The 20,474-nt window shown below is 44.2% G+C and overlaps 1 protein-coding gene across 1 annotated transcript; it reads left to right on the top strand.

Annotated features, from left to right (window-relative positions):
* The first annotated feature begins 13,119 nt into the window (after window positions 1–13,119).
* LOC137428106 (uncharacterized) lies at window positions 13,120–20,042 on the top strand. The gene is made up of 4 exons (XM_068118039.2): window positions 13,120–13,222; window positions 13,395–13,520; window positions 16,210–16,353; window positions 18,352–20,042. The coding sequence occupies exons 1-4, from the start codon at window positions 13,120–13,122 to the stop codon at window positions 19,272–19,274; spliced, it is 1,296 nt and encodes a 431-aa protein (XP_067974140.1). The 3' UTR covers window positions 19,275–20,042.
* The last annotated feature ends 432 nt before the right edge of the window (window positions 20,043–20,474 follow it).

The raw sequence follows: 20,474 nt of genomic DNA, 5'->3' as shown, positions 1-20,474 counted from the left end.
GGAAAGAAGGGCAGATGTACTCTGTCTCAAAGATGGCACCGACAATATTCTGCGAGTGCATCATGCTAATCTTGACCATGGAGATGAGAAGACTCAGATCATAAAGACGGCACTCAAGTTCATATCCAATGATATTGCCTTGATTGATTTCGGTCCAAAGTCATACCCCACCACACACAGTATGACTGACATCGATAGTCAGCTGACACTTGTTCCTGCAAGCCTTCAGATGTTCTTGAGACCGATTGTCAAGACAGACGAAAGAGTTGCCGTTTGGGGGCAGAATTTTATTAAGGCCTGTCGACCTCGGTCTGGAGTATTGCCACACCAAATGGGGCTTGCCATACAACTTGATCATAGATTTGGGTCAAAATGGATGCTCAACAAGTTCCACCGGCTGGGATACACTGAGTCTTACACGGAGACACAAAACTACAAATACTGCTTCCTTAATAGTAGGAGTGGAGATGATGTTCCAGATACTTCTGGCACTCTTGACACCATTGTGGAGGAAACCGATGAACAGATCAATGATGAGGTTGCGGTTGATGCTGCGCTTGAGGATCAATCAGTGATGACAGCCAAAGTGCCAGCCAGTGAAAGTGAATTGTCAAGTAATGATCAGGTGGTCTTTATGGAGGTTGGGGAAACAAACAATGCAGTCACTCAGTTTGTTGGAGACAATATAGATTTAAACATTGTCTCTATTCACGGAAACACTCCCTTTCACTCAATGGGTTGGATCGAAGTCACCTCTCCGGCACCACCTTTGCCTTTGCCTTTGCCATCCGGCACCACATTCACTCCGTGCCTACCTGCAGACCTGGGACTGGATCCTTCTACAGAGCATGTCTCTGAACCCCAGTGACTATGGATGGACAATAGGTGTGCATGGGTATGAGCCAGTTCCAACACTGGACCCCACGGCTCCTGAGGAGCTATTGCAGTTCACGAGCTGTAATTGTCATGGAGATTGCAGCAACCGGCGATGCAGCTGCAAGAAGAATGGGGTCACGTGCATCTCGGCCTGTGGAGTCTGTAATGGCATTACATGCAGAAACTGCAGTCATGATGTTGTTGAGTCTGAAGAAGACATAGACAATGACTGTTGAAACTTCTGACATTGTGAATGAGAAATAACTCTCGAGTATTATATATGTATGTGAAATAAAAGCTTCTTTGTGTGTAAATGTAAAAGTGAAAATATAAATGTTAACAATGAACTCAGAATCATGAAAAACCCTTATTTGACCCCTCATAAGTTACTTAAGGGCCGATTAAAAAAAAAAAAAAAATTCTCGAAAATAATTTTTCGGTACCCGAATTCAACAGCTTTTTTTCTGGGTTTCCCACGGGAGTTGAACTTCAACATTTTAACACATGTTATTACACACCTTTACAAACATATTGGTGAAGAAATTTTTTGGTAACAATTTAGTTAACAGATTTGTGAAATATCTCATAAAATGCCCTTACTATTGATCTGAGTTATGCTGAGACACGTGTGTACAAAATTTTGCTGAAATCGGCCAATATTTGGTGGAGTTATCGCACGGAAACCAAAGTGTGACAGATGAACCTCATTAAATATGCAAATGTATGCACGGTTGAATGTGGGCGCGGATGATGTGAGACCGGGTTATCCTGACCGGGTTATCTTGACCGGGTTATCCGCGGACCGTGGAAGCTCGGCTATTTCTGACGCGTACTGTGTGCACTGCTAAGGGGCAGAGTATCAGATACATATTTAAAGAAGTATTCACGCAGATTATACGCGCAGGAGCATATGGTAAAGTGACACTCCAACATCCCTGGATGTATTGTTGATGTATTGGTAAACTAAGTGAATTTAATGTATTCTTGCCTGATATGAAGAATTGTGTTAATGGAAACAAAATTCAGTGAAAACGTTTTTGACTTGATGCTTATTCTAGGAAAGCATTTTAAAGAACAGTCCACGATTACAGCATATTGTACACAAGGAATATTAACAGCTTTGACGAACCGCACTCCAAATTGAATGATCATTTTAAGGCCATTTTCCCCGCGAGAGCGGGAGTTAGCCTTGCGGGCCCCATGACAATCATGGTTCCCTGTTTGAGGCAATGTTTTTATGGCCGGATGCCCTTCCTGATGCCAACCCTTGGTCGCCTCTCACGATGCGCAGGGATACGGTGCACCTATTCTAAATCGGGGAACACACCGTGATCATTCATCCCAGCAAGCTGGTACTCAATTTGCCGACCTCGGAAGGATGACAGGCTGAGTCAACCCCCCTGGCGGAAAACTGTTGGGGAAGTTTCCAAAGTTCAAAGTGCCATAACTTTGTCAAAAATGATCGAAACGTCGTGAAGTTCGAACTTGATCTGTAACTTATCATGAGGAAACCATGTACCAAGTTTGAAATCATTAGCATTAAGAGTTTAGAAAACAAAAGTCCGGAAAACTGTTCTTTGCGTGACGGACTGACAGACGGACAGATGGACGGACTGACAGAGGGGGTGCAAACCTACAGTCCCATCCGGTGTACACCTGTAGTGGACTAATAACATAGGGGTGGATGCCACGCTCAAATTTGCATATTTCGGACATAATGGTCACTTTGACCATATATGGTCAAAAATGACTATTTTTGACTTTAATACGCATTTAATCTACATTTCATCGGCTTTCCGAAAAAAACAAGCATTCTGAGTATTGTGCTGCAATACATGTCCCCTCCCGGCAGTCTGTCGTCCGGAAAACTGTTGGGGAAATTACCAAAGTTCAAAGTGCCATGCCTTTGTCAAAAATGATCAAAACGTCGTGAAGTTCGAACTTGATCTGTAACTTATCATGAGGAAACCATGTGCCAAGTTTGAAATCATTAGCATTAAGAGTTTAGTCTGGAAAGCTGTTCTTTGCGTGATGGACGGACTGACTGACTGACTGACTGATTGACAGACGGAGGGATGGAGTGCAAACCTGTAGTCCCCTCCGGTGTACACCGATAGGGGACTAATAAGTATATATGCCAATTATGCCATAGCCTTGTTAGGTTGAACACAATTGCGGTCTGTAAGTTTGGAATTACATGATAAAACATAGGAATTTCAAGGACAAAATGTCGTTTTTCTCGATTTTCATTTTTACAGTTGAATGCATCTATTTCAGGGTAGATATGCACTGTCCACAGCATACAAAGGAAATATTCGTTAATACTGGCCTACATTAAACAACCTACTTAATAAAACAAGCTTTCTTTATCTTTATAGATTCACATTAAATAGAAAGCAGTCCGACCGAAAATGGCAAGCCCTGGTGTGAAGCCGGTGAAAGTGTTGAAGCGTGAATCAACAATGAGGAACGTGAATCTCCCGACGAGAAGAGTCGACTCGTGTCATTAACAACAAATGACGTAGCAACTTCGGAAATTGAGGACGACTTTCTGAGTGCAGAGACAAGAGGTAAGCTGATGGTCAAAGAGAATGTGAAGAAACGTCTGGTCGACAAGAGCGTCAAATTTTTTGATCTTCTTCAGAAGAATAACTCAAGAAACTTTGGAACACTCTACAAGACGAAGGTAACGACAACACAGAATGAGACAAAGGTGGTGAAAGCAGACCAGAAGCTTATCCAGCAACTGTTCAATGCTTCCCGAGCCGGTAGAAATGTTCAGCTGGACAAGGTTCTCCAGCACGAGTTGTCCTGTCTTCCTCTTTCTCTGGCGAAAACCGACGGGAAGATGAATTCCACCTCCAAGTCAGATCTGCTTGGAATCTTATCAAAGGACATAGGTATAGATATGCCAGTTACCTTGCTCACTTTCAGTAGACTGTCATGTGTGATTGTCGATGGGCATGCAATGATCCAATCACTCTGGAAACCGAAAGACTGTCAAACATTTGGTGATTATGGGAATGTGTTCTCCCATGCAGTAGTACGATATTTCAGTCCCTCTGTTCGAAGGGTCGACGTTGTATTTATTCGATATCGCTCAGCATCCATCAAGGGACCAACACAAAACAAACGAGCAAAAGATAAGAAGAAGCCCATCCGGAGAAACATTGACCGACGTGACGTTCCTCTCCCTCAAGTGTGGGAGCAGTTCATCAGTCTCGATGATGATAAGGCTGATCTGGCCGGATTCCTTCGTGAAGACCTGATGAGCAAATGTAGAGATCTCCCCCAGGCACAGGAACTGATTACTGCTGGTGGATTCACTGAAGAATTAAAGGCACAGTCGAGCATACATGGAGATATCTCCCAATTGTCAGCTAATCATGAAGAAGCCGACACTTGTTCGATCCGACAATGCCTCCATGCTGCTGATACAGACTTTGGTAGACTCCAGGTGATATGTAGGGATACAGATGTGCTTCTCATGCTCCTTCACTTCTTTGTCTCCAGGGACGTGGAAGTATGGATGATCGGTGGCTCAGCAAAAGATCTGAAATGCTATCCAGTCCACCAAATCGTCAAAAAGTTATCTCAACCAGTCATTGAAAATATACTTGGTTTTCACGCTGTCACTGGTTGTGACACATGTTCGTCGTTTACGGGTGTTGGGAAGAAGGCCGCATGGAAAGTGTATGTTGAACATCCACACCTGCTCGAAGGACTTGGTCGAGATCGGGGCTTTAAACAGACGGAAGAGTTTGTTTGTCGCTTGTACAATGTGCCAGATCCATCTGGTGACGTGAATGAGGGCAGGCATGATGTATTTTCCAAAGGCAAGAAATCTTTGGAAATGCTTTCACCAACAGAAGACTCGTTCCAACTGTTGTAAAATAATCAGATCTACAACAGGGTCTCAGAAGGTGAGTTTAATCTGTATCGAACACCAGCAATATCTGAAAGAGAATTAGCAATCATAGGATCAATATATGTCAAGCATATGAGCAATAAGAGTATCATAATCAAGCAAGCGACATGAAAAGTAGTCCCCTTACCATTCTAAGCATACGCGTGGATAAAGCATGATAAATGTCTCAGGACTGCGCTTCATATCTCAGAGCTAAGTTCTTATAATAGCCACGTAGTGGAGAGAAGCGGTAATGGCGCCTGGGTCGCAACTTGGATACAATTTCACCACATTTCTCCCCGGGTTTAAAACCTCGCTAGCAAGCCGGTTAGCATCAAGCATATAACTACAGTTAGCAGCTGATTACATAAGAGTTACATCACGACCAGCCAAAACGATCAGGGCGGCGAATCTCTCGTCCTGTGCGCATGCGGTACACGTCGGGGGCCCTCGGTGGCAGCATCTAGATCGACTCCATCAGGGGTGCTCGCAGTCGACGGTGACGGGGGTGGTGCAACTATATTTGGCGGCTCGGGCGAGTGATGGGGTGGACGCAGAGGCGAATTCCCCAACACTGGGTTCCCCGAGCAGAGCTCGGTCCCAACGAGATCCCCGGAGGGCACGGGTTGACGGACCGACGCAGTTGACTCGCGTCCATCTGGCAGTTGGATCCGAGCGTGATCAGGATTAGTTTGGAGGATCTTAACCTTGTCAACGAGAGGGTCGTATTTGCTCGCGCGCACCGCCCGTTTGAGAAAAGCCGGACCGGGCTGAGCAAGCCACCCAGGCAGAGGGCGGACAGATCCCGTGCGATGCTGGTAACAAAATAAACGATCGTGCGGAATTTCGTTTGTAGCAGTGCATAGGAGCGAGCGGATTGAATGAAGGGCCCCATGTACCATACCAGTCCATTGGTCTGGTCGCAGGCCATGAGTCTTGAGGCCCAAAGAGATGGCCCTCCATATAGTGCCATTAAAGTGCTCCACGCAACCATTGGCGTGTGGGCTGTATGGGGGTGGTGTAGCTAGATGCTATATTACGCTGCAACAGAAAGGCCCACACATCCTGCGACAAGAACACAGCACCTCTGTCGGTATGCACATACCCCGGATTCCCAAACATCGAAAACAGATATTGCAGACGTCGGATAACCGTAGCCGCGGACATATCGCTGCACGGGAAGGCAAAAGGGAATCTAGAGTACTCGTTCACAATTGTGAGGAGGTAACAAGAGGTACCGGAGGCAGGTAGCAGCCCTTTGAAGTCCATCACTAATCGGTCCCAAGGTTTAGTAGCCTGAATCAGCATCCCCATGTCGGGTTTATAGAAGCGGGGTTTGAGTTCAGCACAAACTGGACAAGTGCGGCACAAACGACGAACGTCCTCGACAGAGTAGGGCAAATTGCGGCTTCACACAAAATGAGCCAGACGAGTCACCCCAGGGTGACACAAGGTATCATGGAGAATGCGTAAATCGTCGGCAGAGTTTAAACTCGCGCAAACACCTGGTCTGGATAAAGCGTGTGCTGCGTGATTCTCCTGCCCAGGGCAGTACTTGATACCAAAGCTATAATCAGCAAGCTTGATGCGCCAGTGAGTGATTTTCTCGTTTTTAATGTGCTGGGCATGTTTTGTGTCATACATGAAAGCAACACTCTGCTGATCGGTAATGACATCGAAGCGTTTGCCTTGCAAATATGGTCTCCAACGACGAATCGACTCACTTATTGCGTACGCCTCCTTTTCCACAGAAGAATGACGTCTCTCGGCGGAGGATAACGTCCTTGAGAAGAATGCCACCGGCTTCGCCCCCCCCCCCCCCCCCCCCCCGAGAGAGAGTAGCAGCGATGGCGTGATCCGACGCGTCGCTCTCGAGGACAAAGGGAACGCTATCGTCGATAGAAGACACAGCAGCGCCAGGTATGTCCGACTTCAGAGCCTGGAATGCGACCTTGGCAGCGGGAGGGAGAGGGAACATTTTACAATCGATGAGGGGACGAAGCTTCTCGGAGTAACTTTCGACCCACTTTGAATAGTGTGCAACAGCCCGAGGTCACGCTTCAAAGAAGCACGATCATGCGGCGGTGCCATGTCGAGCAAAGGTCGGAGACGTTCCTTGTCAGGTGTTTATGGTTCCTTGGGTCACAGTGTACCCCAGGAGATCAATCGTCCTCGAGGAGTAGCCCCATTTGTCCTCATTAAACGTCAGACTATACTTTTGCGCCACCTGGAGGAAGCGTTGCAAATTGGCGTCATGATGAGCCTGATCGTAGCCACAGACCGTCAGATTATCCAAATAAACAAAAATGTCTGTTAATTGTTCTTTGGTAATGATGTCGTCCATGGCCCTCTGGAAGCGAGGGACCCAATTTGTTATGCCGAAAGGAAGACGCGTAAATTGATACAACCTCTGTCCAGATTCAAAAGCTGTATAGATTTTGTCATTGTCAGCTATAGGGATTTGATGATACGCACTCCGGAGATCGAGAGTGCTGTACACGCCATATTGGGCGACCTGTCGAACCAGAGAATCCAATCCTGATAGCGGATAGGCATCCAGAAGCATAAACCTATTAATGTTTTGCGAATAATCGATTACCATGCGCTTGCGATTATTTTCGGACCACACGACCAAAACCTGCGCATGCCAAGGCGAACGGCTGGGCTCGATTATGCCTTCGCGGAGGAGTTTGCTCGTCTCCTCAGAAATGAATTGAGTATCAGCCCGGGAGTAGCGCCAGGATTTGATCGCAACTGGGGCGCAATCCGAAGTCAGGTTCGGAAACAAAGTCATCGGTTCAATAGACAATCCTGCCAGGGCGCATACCAAGAGCGTGTCATCTCCCCCCAATTTAATTTTAAGTGACCGTGGTGCTTGAGAAAATCGTGCCCGAAAATCGGTGCATAAGATGGGCAGTACCATTAGGTGAACATCAGGGTACATTTTACCATTAATAATAACTAGCTTCACACGACATTCGCCCTTTGTCCGCATCCATAAAGATTGCGATGCCATGTAGATTCTGCGCGAACCTCCCAGGATAGGCCAACCTTGACGGCGGACGAGGCCCATATCGACGTAGCTCTCGGTCGATCCCGTGTCGACCAAAGCTCCAGCTGTTTGCCCCTCAATCAGGACTAGGACGACGGCTCTGGCCAGCCCCTGTGGTCCGGGCTGCGTCGGAATGGCCAGTGGTGATGCGCATGCCATACGCGTCGAGTTGGTGCCAGCCAATTTTGGTCGGGTGCGCCGCGCGCGCCTCGATCGGCATACTTTGGCAAAGTGTCCCTTCTGGCCACAAGTATGACAAGAAACTTCGCGCGCCGGGCATGCAGTACGGAGAGGATTTCTATTTCCGCAGAAGAACCACTTAGCGTTGCTCACGGCCAAGGTAGTCGCGGCGAGGCTCGTACCTTCGGCTCCGAGTGCCTCAGCCGCCTCGGGCTGTGTGTCGGGTGCAGCGAACTCCGTAGCAGCTTCGGTCTCCGAGCGCCGCTCTTCAGTGAGCCCTGCTGTAATGTAAGGCCGTCCGTACACCTCAGATTGCACCTGCGCTTCGTAAAGCACAATAGCTTGATCGAGGGCCTGTTTCAGCGTCAGGTTTGGCTCATCCAGCAGACGTCGCCGGATGCTAGTAGAGTAAAGTCCAGAAATTAAAGCGTCACGCATCAAATCATCACACATTTGCTCATGGATTCGGGTCTCATGCGCACATTCTTTGCCAAGACGCCGCAATTCTGGGGCAAAATGAGTGAGGGCCTCCGAAGCGTCTTGCTTCCTGAAGGCGAGCTGGTACCGCGTGTGAATAACATTCCGCGGCTTGATATAGATGGTGCGCAGCTCAGTCACGGCATCGTCGAATGTTGCACAATGAGATATGTAGTCGTGAATGATGTGGGTCACATGGGAGTTCAGCACTGCGTGCTTCACATCGTCTGTGATGTTGGTATGCCCTTGCAGGTAGCTGGTCAGCAGACTGAGCCAATGCTTGAGCTGGCTCGGAGCTTCTGCAGTTTGTGGGTCCGCTCCAAACGTGGGCAACTGTAAAAGCTTGTGGGTCATGTTGATCTTGGATGATGGCAATAGCTCGATACAGATTAAGTGTTGTAAAATAATCAGATCTACAACAGGGTCTCAGAAGGTGAGTTTAATCTGTATCGAACACCAGCAATATCTGAAAGAGAATTAGCAATCATAGGATCAATATATGTCAAGCATATGAGCAATAAGAGTATCATAATCAAGCACGCAAGCAAGCGACATGAAAAGTAGTTCCCTTACCATTCTAAGCGTACGCGTGGATAAAGCATGATAAATGTCTCAGGACTGCGCTTCACGCCTCAGAGCTAAGTTCTTATAATAGCCACATAGTGGATAGAAGCGGTAATGGCGCCTGGGTCGCAACTTGGATACAATTTCACCACACCAACTACACTGGGAACGGTCCAACTACCAAGCCAAGATTTGGCTGTAAGCAAGCGTTCCAGTTGCCAGAGCCGAGGATCCATCTGTATGTGGTGGATGGTCAACAGGTCCGACTGGGTTGACTATTGTGTGGACTCGAATCCCATCAATCCCAAAGGCCTGTACCGAGATCATCTCTTGTGGATGTCAAATGAAATGCCGCCGGGCTAACGGCAAGTGCTATGTATCGAGACAGGTGTGCACTTCAGCATGTGGCTGTAACGCAGAGAACTGTTGCAATCCGTCCGATCAAACCATGGACTAAATAACCATAAACATTCATGGACTGTGACATAGAAATACAATTTTGAGACGTGTGTTTCTATGCGAACAGATTCATCTATAAGAACTATGCTATTCATGAACAAAGTTTGCTAGTAGAAGTTGCATCCACTGCATCAATCAATATTTCATTTATATTGTTGTGGATATGAGAATGTTTTTTTATTTTGTTGTTGTGGTAAAATGTTGTTGTAAAAGGTTGTTGTAAAATATCACCCCTCCTCCCTCCGTTTGTGGTTGTATAAAGGTCAAAGGGCGTTTCCGTAGTTAGTCCATAAAACATACATGCAGGACACGATATATCCTTTCTTTTGACAGTTATATCCTTATTATGTGTATTAGCGTAAGGCTGTGTCTTCCATTAATTGAAATACTCCATTGCACCAGTGAAAGAGAATAGATCCCCTTTCCTTCCCATCCCCAAAATCTCCATCCAATATTACATCCCCTCTCGTCATTGCCGAGCCTCGATTGCCAATATTACCTCCCCTCCAATAACCGCCATTGACCACGAGGCTCGAGTCAGGGAAGAAAGGCGTGTCTCCACCTCGTCAGAGGGGAGGAGGGGCGTGCCCGCCCGTCGTCATCCAGGGCGGAGCCCGAGGGTCGCGCGACCAACCAGGGCCGAGGTGAGCACCCCGATGGGCGTGTCCTGAACGCCGGCGGCTTAACCGCCGGAGGCGCTATAAAAAGGCGCGCACGGAAGTAAAAGGAGAGGTGGTTGGACAGTTGGTTGGTTGCACAGAGTTGGTTGCGCAGAGAGTTGGTTGCACCGTTGGTCAGGGTTGGTTGCACCGTTGGTCAGAGTTGGTTGCACAGAGTTGGTTGCGGTGAGGAGTCGGTGGTCAGAGTGAGGGACCAAGAAAGAGTGGAGGGTTTGGACCAGACGAGTGGGACAAGGCCTGGCAAGGCAAGTGGAGGCGGGAGCAGCAGCGACACCCGGCAGCCGCTTGGGGCCTGGGCGGCGGTTTGGAGCAGGGCCGAAAAGGAACGGCGGCTGCTAAACGCGCCGATCGTGCTGCATGACCCCCCTTGGACTTCCCTCTCCCTCCAGCCATCCACATCCTGCGATTCCTGCAATTCCCCGCGTGAGTCAGTGTCTTTTGTTTGTTCTGTCATGGGATAAGTTAAGCCTGTAGATAAGCTAGTATTTGCACTGTGTCACCTGCGTCTTATGTGTTGTAAATAAACTTGATTGCTCCTTTTTGCTTGTGTGTGTAAATAATAAACCCCATTACTCGTCTGTACGTCTTCTCGTTTTAATTCCTTTTCCTCTTGCATTGCGTCGTTTTTGTCTTTTCCCTCATTGAGCAGCTACGGTGCGATACGGCCAAAGTTCTGGGTGAATCGGGTGAGTTTTGTTAGGTCGCGGTCTTACACCACCGCTCGGTCTATAACATCTAACCGCGATCTGTAACAATATGGATATGAATACATGTGAATATAGTATATCAATATAAATGAAGAACTCTAAAAGGACAAATGGAAGTATTTTCATTGTATTGTTGGTTGATTCACAATATCAATTGTGAAACTGATATTGTACCCACATTGATTGAGCATTACGCTTTGCGATTTGGGATATCAAATCCATTTCGGGGTCAATTTCATTGCCAGTTAAGAATAATTTAATTAGAAATAGTAGAATATGTATGTTATCAAACAGTTTGGATGATCAAGTTTGATAAATCGTTAAGGTTTGGCAAAACGGTGTCTTTATTTTTTCGTTCCAGGCCTGTTTTTACAATTTAGAGAAAAACGTGTTTTTGTGTCGAGAATCTGTTCGTAATTCAATATAATTTCAAGGAATTTTAAGGCTACCAAACTTTTATAAACTACTCTACATCCTTAAATGATAGTTTTGGAAAGCCCTTGTCTTATAGATGAAAATAAAGCAGTATTTGAAAAATGGTAATTTGGGTCACCAGTGGTCAGTTTTGACCAGTATGTCTGAAAAAATGTGATTTTGAGCTTGGCATCCACCCCTCTGTTGTAGAGCAAAGTCTTGTGAACACATGCAGCATGGATGCCAGCTTCTAACAAAAAATACCGACGGCACTTTTTTAAAGCACTTTTTTGCCGGTTGGCCGGCCGCCTACTTCTATTGAGTAAGTGAGTTATCACTTGCTTCCTGTTCAAACCTGTTCTTACTTTGCAGGAAAGCTAGGGAACATGAGTGTTGCTTTACAATACAAATCGTGATGCACAGCAGTATTGTAATCTTTGGAATATGGAATGCTAATAAAGTGAAAAAACAGTATACTTCGTGATAACTCTGAGTAATCTACATTACAAATTACCTAAATTTTGTGCTGTGCTTAAATATTAATTATGTGCATGATAAACTTAAAGGAATAAAGCTTACATTGATAAATCTGTGCAAGGATGGAATACAATATTTCTTTAAAACCATGAAACTGATTTTCCATACAGAAGGGAATGCCAGGACTTTTTCCTAAGGTGCCTATCTTTATGGCTTATGTTGAAATGTAAACCAGATGCTTCACCGCGCATGCTTGTCTCGAATCCCTGACCCCTTGTTCGAACTCTCATCCTTCAGTCGAACGCCCCAAAGCACAGAATAATTTCTTTGTCTCCCCAAACACTACATAAGACAAGATGCAAACTGAATTGGGCAGAAGACCTGCTGGATATGTTGCATGGAGTCCTGTTTGAGTACGCCGGCATATACTGTTAAACTGTGTTGTAATCCTCATTATATTTGAGGGAGGCTTCTCCATTAAATTAAATATTTGACATTGTTCTTGAGGTGTGGACATTCTATTTAGTGTACACCTTTTCACGACACTATTAACTTGGAGATTAAACAGCAATTGCATAATGCCTCTGCAGGAGGTTTTTCAAGATACACCCTCACCATATTCTGCTATATTGTTTAAAATCGCTGCCCCGACTGTGCACATATTATGTACAGTGTACCCCAGCCAGATCCCTCATATAAGTGATTCTATCTCACTCGAACATGCAATCCATACTATTCTTAAGACGTTATTGTTGTGGAATTTTTCATCCCTCCCCCCCACCTTTCCACATCACAATATAATGATAACTTGAGGTAAGCAATATACTTTTATGAGAGAATGGAATGTTACAAAAATTGAAAGGCTGAGTTTCCATGAACAAAGCAAAAAGGTGCAAAAATTATTTTTCCCACCTTTTTTGCTCGATGCTCTCTTGTGAAATCTCATGACGATGGCTATAATCCAAGAGTGGTCGAAGAGCATAAGTCTGGTTATAGAGTTGGTTTGAGAGGTGGAACCACCTGCAGAAGTAGGAGTAGTAAAAAGGTGATGAATAAAAGTGGCCCCTTGTTTAACCAGGCCATGAGTAATGTTTGAGACTGATTTTTAGCAAAGGCACGGAGTGAGGTGAAGATGATAATCCCAGGGCACGAATTAAGAGTTCAGACAAACAACACAACAACATGCATTTTAAAGGCCATTTTCCCTGCTAGAGCGGGGGTTAGCCTTGCATTCCCCATGACAAATAAACGGTCCCAATGACTCCCCATGACATGACAAATTAACAAAGACGAATTAAGAGTTCAGAGAATGATCTTTATACGGCAATGGAATGCACACAGCTATTCTGCATCAGCGAGAACACCAAATTGTCATTTGATCATGCACTTTCTCCATTTCTAGACTACCCTGCCCTTTACAGATTCACGAGTTTTTTTCCATAACCCTTCCGTTGTTGACCTCTTTGGTTAAGTCGCAAAATGTGTTTTTCTGTTGGAGACCACATGCGTTTCTCCTCACTACTTATAGTGATTGTTTTGGTTTCAAATTGTATGTTTATCCCTACCTTTATTTTGATGAACTGTTGTCACATGGTTTGCAGGTGAAGCTCAAGCGGTGAAATCGGAAACTTTTGAAAACGACCTTCTTCAGACTTCCAAGGATTCTTTGAGCAATGATCATGTGAAGCAGGAACCGTGTGATTCTCCACCCATGGAGCCAAGCAAAGGTGCTCAGGTGCTTTGATTTTTCGACTTTGATTTTTATGAAAGGGCAGGGTGGTGAGGTGAACATGACAATCCCAGGGCACTAATTAAGAGTTCAGTGAATTATCTTTACGAGTGAGGTACCCGTGCTATGCACGGGTGGGAGGCCAGAAGCAAACAGACAATTCAGAAATGGCGAATGCTAAAGCATGAAACCAATAAATTCCCCATTCCTGCAGCACCTTCATCAGTCGCATGTCAGACATGGACAGCGAGTTCGTGAAGGACTTCCATTAAAAACGTACCCATTCAGAAACAAACAGGTACGTTTGTTCTTTACCCATAGTACATGGTTTTGTGTCATTGTAGTGCAAAATTTGCTACACTAGTGGAACCAATGTTTTTTGGAATCCTTATACCCTAGGCAACAAGACCTGAGTTGGTTCCATTTTTTTCAATGGCGTCTTTGGCGGCCATTTTGACTTTCAAAATGGCCGCCATCTTTTGCAATTTTGTATGTATCTTTTCACATAAAACACTTTGATTAACCATTTTTTCTGGCATTTCTGTCATTCCTTGTACAGAAAATCCACCAGAACACATATCCAGTTAACAGACGTTTTTTGAGAAATATCTTTGGCTAACAACTTGTTTTGAGCATAATCTAGTGGGTTGTAGCTGAAGAAGTATATGCACAAATTTTCTAGAGACGCCAAGTACAGGAAGAAATCTGGCTGCTTCAGTGAACGTGTGAAGTTAATCAGCGCCAACACTTGCCTCATGTACATTCGTGCCCATTGATACATTGGGAATTTACTGTGGCTCCTGTCAAAATCACTCAGCTGCTTTTCCAAGTTTAGATGTTCAATCTCCATTAGAAGTTGGTGATGGGCTTCCTGAATGCCTACCTCTTTCTTGTTTGCTTCTATCAAGTTATCCATACAGGCAGATAGAGCTTCTACAACTGCAGGCTTCTCTTTCAGAAATTCTGAAAGCCAGAGATCAAAGAATACCTCTAATGTGAGCTCATGAGCTTGAACAGCATGATTGTGGTGATTCCCATTGAGTATCTGATTTACTGTCACAGTGCTGTACAGATCCTTGCTCCAAACTTCATCAAGCCCGCTGTGCTCAACAGTCCTCCCAAGGCACCCTAGTGCACACAAGACAGTGTGGAAACCACCAGGGCATACCATCCATTTCCCAGCATATTGGTCATGAAGATATTCTAACTTTAGGGCCCTCTTGTAAAGATCCATGTCTAATGTAACTAAGATCGTTCCAGTGTTTTCTGGACACACAACACTATTGAGGTACGAAAGCTTCTCAAGAACTGTCACCAGTGTTGTCCACTCATGAGCTGGTGCCTTAGTGATAGGCATTGTGTGATCTTGATCAAGGTTGGGTGTCTTGTTCTCTTCTGGAGTGCACACACGAGAATTGTATGCTGACCAAACTGGTATACCGTCTGATGTCTCTTCATGGTGCCTCTGTGAATACCGTGAAAGTAGCCATGCAAAGTCTTGCTGTGTTGCATTAACAACTTTATCTTGATACTGACCAAGTTGAAAGTTTTCATAGCGTGGATTTCTACTTGGCTTGGGGTTAGGGACGAAGACGCCATTGAAAAAAATGGAACCAACTCAGGTCTTGTTGCCAAGGGTATATAGATGCAAAAAAACATTGGTTCCACTAGTGTAGCAAATTTTGCACTTACATATAATAATTCTACATAACACCATGTACTACCAGTCAATGGCGAATCTGCATATGGTGATCCGCGAATTTCATGTTTCGAAAGTAGAAACCGTCACGGCATTTCGTCATTCACTTGAACTCGATACCTCTTTTTTCATTCCAAACAGCATAACTCCAATCACAAATTAAATAACATTAATATAAAAAATAAACTTTCAACAACATTTGTGACAAAAACAAATATTTAAATCCTGATGTGAAGTTCCGTACGGTTGGGTGAACACAATTACGAATTCAAACTCGTAATTGTATTCACTCAATTCCAATCATCAATTGATACTTCAACAAAACGATTAACACAATTAGCATTTAATGATTTAACATCACAATTGAATGACGGTTGTATTTGGATATTATCAAACCCGCGCATTGCCGTCATCTGTCCACTTCCGCATTCGCGGCAGGTTCATAATTGTCATCAAACTCTAAACAGTATTTGCAGAATTTCAATAAAAGCCACATCACTGTTCATATCGGTAAATATTATTCCATCGTGTTTGGAAAAACTGGAAAATTGGAAAAACAATATTGCCTATTTTACTCCAGGGGGTCCCAGAATTACCCACCCAAAATATCGTTGCGATCGGTTCAGCCGTTTTTGCGGTACCTTCGAATGGACGGACGGATGGGTGGACGGACAGACGGACATTTGGTGAATTGTAGTAAGATACGGCAATGGAATGCAGACAGCTATTCTGCATCAGCGAGAACACCAAATTGTCATTTCATCATGCACTGCCTCTATTTCCTGACCACCCTGCCCTTTCAGATTTATGAGTTTTTTTTTCTTCCATAACCCCTTCGTTTTTGACCTCTTTGGTTAAGTCGCCAAATGTGTTTTTCTGTTAGAGACCCCGTGCATTTCTTCCCACTACTTAGAATGATTGTTTTGGTTTCAATTTGCTTGTTTATCCCTACCTCTATTGTGATGAACTGTTGTCACATGGTTTGCAGGTGAAGCTCAAGTAGTGAAATCAGAAACGTTTGAAAACAACCTTCTTCAGACTTCCAAGGATTCTTTGAGCAATTATCATGTGAAGCAGGAACCGTGTGATTCTCCACCCATGGAGCCAAGCAAAGGCGCTCAGCTGCTCGAAGGTAAGTCGGACTCTCAATCGATCACATCACATTGTGTTTACTTGTTTCGTTCATTCTTTCACAATGAAATAATTTTGTTTCAAACCTTGCAGAATAACAGGTCCATTTAAATCGTTTTCACTCAAATGGCTTGATTGTGATTGAGAAAAGGAAACCTATTTCATATACAATCCAGGTTGCACATAAAAAAAACACATTCAAGGTCATTGCATCACGTCAGACAAGTCACAACCAATTTTCACCCCTGTGGATATCTGCATATCTCTTATAGTTATGTTATAGTTATACACAAATCTTATAGTTATGGATGGATTTGGACTAAACTTGGTGTACAGGTTTAATGTGTGCCCAGAACAAATAAGACCTGGATCTGGATTCAGATCTGATTTTTTTAATTGATTTTTGAATCTGGATTTAGATTCATAATTGAGATATTGGCCCAATATTGCAAAAAGATATGGATGCGTTTTGAGAAAACCTGGTGGATATGCTTGGTAGGTGACAAGTAAAAGCCAATTAGATATGGTTGAAGTCCATCTGCAGATCCAGCCTATCAGTAGAATACAAAACATAAACCGTTCAGCATGGAGGAGCTCTCTGCCGAGTGCCATTTCCTGTTCAGTTTGAGTTGTGTATCCCACAGTTCAAGTTTCTGATCAGATCAATATCCAATATCACCATCTCTCCTAATAATGAATAGCTTGCACAATGATAGCATTCTGGATTCCATTTTATTCACGATTACTGTTTTAACCTCACTATTTTGACACAAAACTATTCTTACCATACTGCAGACCATATGCAGAATGCAGAGAGACCATAGACCTGTCTCCAATGTGGCATGATACCATTCGGAATGTGAAAGTGATCGACCCATAGATTTGGCTTCAATGCGTGTGATTCCAATAATCTTGATGGCTTTGGTTTCCACAGTATCAAGTTGAGCAAGGTGTGTAGCAGGGGAGCCAGCCCAGTGGAATGAATGAATGAATGAATGAATGAATGATCGTTTTAAGGTCATTTTCCCTGCTAGAGCAGGGGTTAGCCTTGCGGGCCCCATGACAATCATGGTTCCCTGTTTGAGGCAATGTTTTTTATGGCCGGATGCCCTTCCTGGCGCCAACCCTTAGTCGCCTCTTACGATGCACAGGGATATGGTGTACCTATTGTAAACCGGGGTACACACCGGGATCATTCATCCCAGCAAGCTGGTATTCAATTTGCCGACCTTGGAAGGATGACAGGCTGAGTCAACCCCCCTGGTGTTAATTTAGCGATCGACCGGGATTCGAACTCAGGATCCTAGGATCCCAAGCCGGCACCCTAACCGCTAAGCCAACACTAGGCCAGTGGGGAGAGCAGTATTCCATCAAGCTGTGAATGAAGGTCTTGTAAGTGGATGGGAGGAAGGACGTCGTACGACGGAGGATGCCCAGTCGGTAACAGGCTTTGGAGGAAAGATTATGGCTGATCGTGAGACCAAAGAGTTTCAAGAGGATTGCTCAGAAAGTAGATGGGAGGGTTTGCACATTGTCCTTTCGGAGAGAGTGCGACAATTGTTAGGATTGAAAAACGTATTCCAAGTGTGGTTTTGTCAAGGTATGAAGAGGGGGGAAGAGGATGCTGCTTGCCCATGTGAAGGATGAGTGATTGGTGGAGGGGTCGAGCAATGTATGGATTCAACAGAATGTTGATCGAAGTATGTTCACTGCCATGGGAAGCACAGAGAAGCTGATATTGATCGGAAGAGACCTCAGATTGTTATAAACGGTGTCCAGGATGATGGAACAACCTTTGTGAAGGTAGTTTGTGTGTGCTGAGTAACTGTTTCATTCATATGGCCAGTTCCAAAATCTTCCTTTTTTCAATCCTAACTGGATCCTCTCCCTCCAAAAGAAATGTTTATGGATAACATTCAAATTAGCTTGAGAAATACCATACTTATCAAATATGGACGAGTTGGTGTGAATTGTTGCTTTTTGTGACTTGTCTTTACAGAGAAACAAATGAAACTGGATTATTGGTCCAACTGTTCCCAGTTGCTCAACACACAAGTTTTCAATCATCACATGACACAGACAGTTACTCAAGATACTCGCACATTTCGCAGCATGTCTCGGAAATGTTGCACAGAGACCCTCAAGGATATACAAGGAAGTCGGAACAAGTGTTCTTTGTGTGACAAATCATTTACAACGTTGTCATCTTTAAAACAACATCAAGCAATCCACATGGGCAAGAAGCCTCACAAGTGTTCTGTGTGTCCTAAATCCTTTCCTAAATCATCAGATTTGAGGAATCATCAAATACTGCACACGGGAGAGAAGCCTCACAAGTGCACTGTGTGTCCTAAATCCTCGACTGGATCATCAGTTTTATGCATTCAGGAACGACAGCAGACGGGTGAGAAGCCTCACAAGTGTTCTTTGTGTTCTCAAGCCTTCACTCGATCATCACATTTAAAGAGACATCAAATAATACATGAAGGAGTGAAGCCTCACAAGTGTTCTTTATGTTCTAAAGCCTTTACTCGATCATCACATTTAAGGAGACATGAAATAATACATACAGGAGAGAAGCCTCACAAGTGTTCTGTGTGTCCTAAAGCCTTTACGAGATCATCACATTTAAGGATACATCAAATAGTACATACAGGAGAGAAGCCTCACAAGTGTTCTTTGTGTCATAAAGCCTTTACGCAATCATCATCTTTGAGGGATCATCAAAAGATACACATGGGAGAGAAGCCTCACATGTGTTCTTTGTGTCCTAAAGCCTTTATTCGACCATCACAATTACACATTCATCAAAGACAGCACACGGGAGAGAAGCCACACAAATGTTCTTTGTGTCCAAAAGCCTTCACTCAATCATCACATTTAAGGGATCATCAAAGAACACACACAAGAGAGAAACCCTAAATGTGTTTGTGCGCAGCGAGGCATTTGCTTCTTCATCATGTTTGTCTCAACATCAAAGAATGCACAGACAAAAGCTTCTACAAGAGATATTAAAGGTATCTTTCAGTCTTTCCCCCCTCCTGCTTTACCTGGCTCTGGAACCACTGAGTAACCTCATCGATGAACAAGGACACTAATATAATCTAACGTCCAAAAGAAAAATGACCAAAGAACCTGAAGGGTGACACATCTACTGTACATGGATGATCTAAAACTGTGTTCACTGAATGATAACAAATTGGCAGATCAACTGAAATAAGAAAAGCGTTACTCGGAGGACATTGAAATGGAATTTGGTCATGACAAATGCGTCAATTGCACATTTCTATGTTGTAAAACAAAAACACACAATATCTGAATCGATGAATGGACAACAATACAGGAATTAGAAAATGAAGCATCCCACAAATAGTTTGAAACCTCAGAACGCCCCCAAGTTCAACACAAAAAAACATGCATAAAATAATTAATCAGCAAAGAGTAACGACGCAGGATAACACTTATTCTGAAGTCATCCCTCTCTCCAATGAACAAAATTAAAGGTATAAGCCAACTTGCAGTACCGGTATTCCAGTACAGCTGTGCAATTATAAACTGGACACAAGCGGAGATCAGAGAATGGGATTTGTACATGAGGAAGAAAACAACATTTAACCAGAAAAGGTATCCTTGATCTATTCGGCAACAAACTTCCAAAAAAAAAAACAGGCGCAAATTATTATATACTATGCCTTGACAGAAGAGCTTGCAAAAAAAAGAGCTTGACAGAAAAAAGAGAGATCGACGAGGAAGGTTCCTTGGAATGGCTAAGAGGTCAAATTAATTGGGATGGAGAACGAGTAATCATAAATGCCCAAGACCAAGGACACTACACTTGTGCCTTTAAGAAAATGGTGGGATTTAGCTAATTTGACAAATGGAGGTTTTGTGGAGTAGAAAGAGAAAGTACCAGTCACCTTTTTTTCAGCAAGAAAAAAACTCTTGTCAGCAGGAGATAGTTTGCCCACTTATGCCGTTGTACGGTATCCGCAATGTAAAGCTCACAGGTGAGTGTGCTTCAGTGGACCATGAGGAAGCTCATCGCAATGTGACAAAGAGGACAGCATGGGGGGTTCAGGCCTGCCAAGGACCGGATATCTATTCTCCTCTTCTCCTTTGCTC

The sequence above is a fragment of the Myxine glutinosa genome, chromosome 5 (genome assembly GCF_964187855.1).
Source record: "Myxine glutinosa chromosome 5, kmMyxGlut1.1, whole genome shotgun sequence".
NCBI lineage: Eukaryota > Metazoa > Chordata > Myxini > Myxiniformes > Myxinidae > Myxine > Myxine glutinosa.
This window is presented reverse-complemented; position numbering and strand designations above follow the sequence as displayed.

What these genes read in the sequence shown, in the direction of transcription:
- LOC137428106 (XM_068118039.2), top strand. Translation starts at nt 13,120, where the DNA reads ATGGAATGCACACAGCTATTCTGCATCAGCGAGAACACCAAATTGTCA. An exon ending in TGCCCTTTACAGATTCACGA is followed by an intron (nt 13,223 to 13,394) that starts GTTTTTTTCCAT and finishes CATGGTTTGCAG; the next exon opens with GTGAAGCTCAAGCGGTGAAA. An exon ending in ACCCATGGAGCCAAGCAAAG is followed by an intron (nt 13,521 to 16,209) that starts GTGCTCAGGTGC and finishes CATGGTTTGCAG; the next exon opens with GTGAAGCTCAAGTAGTGAAA.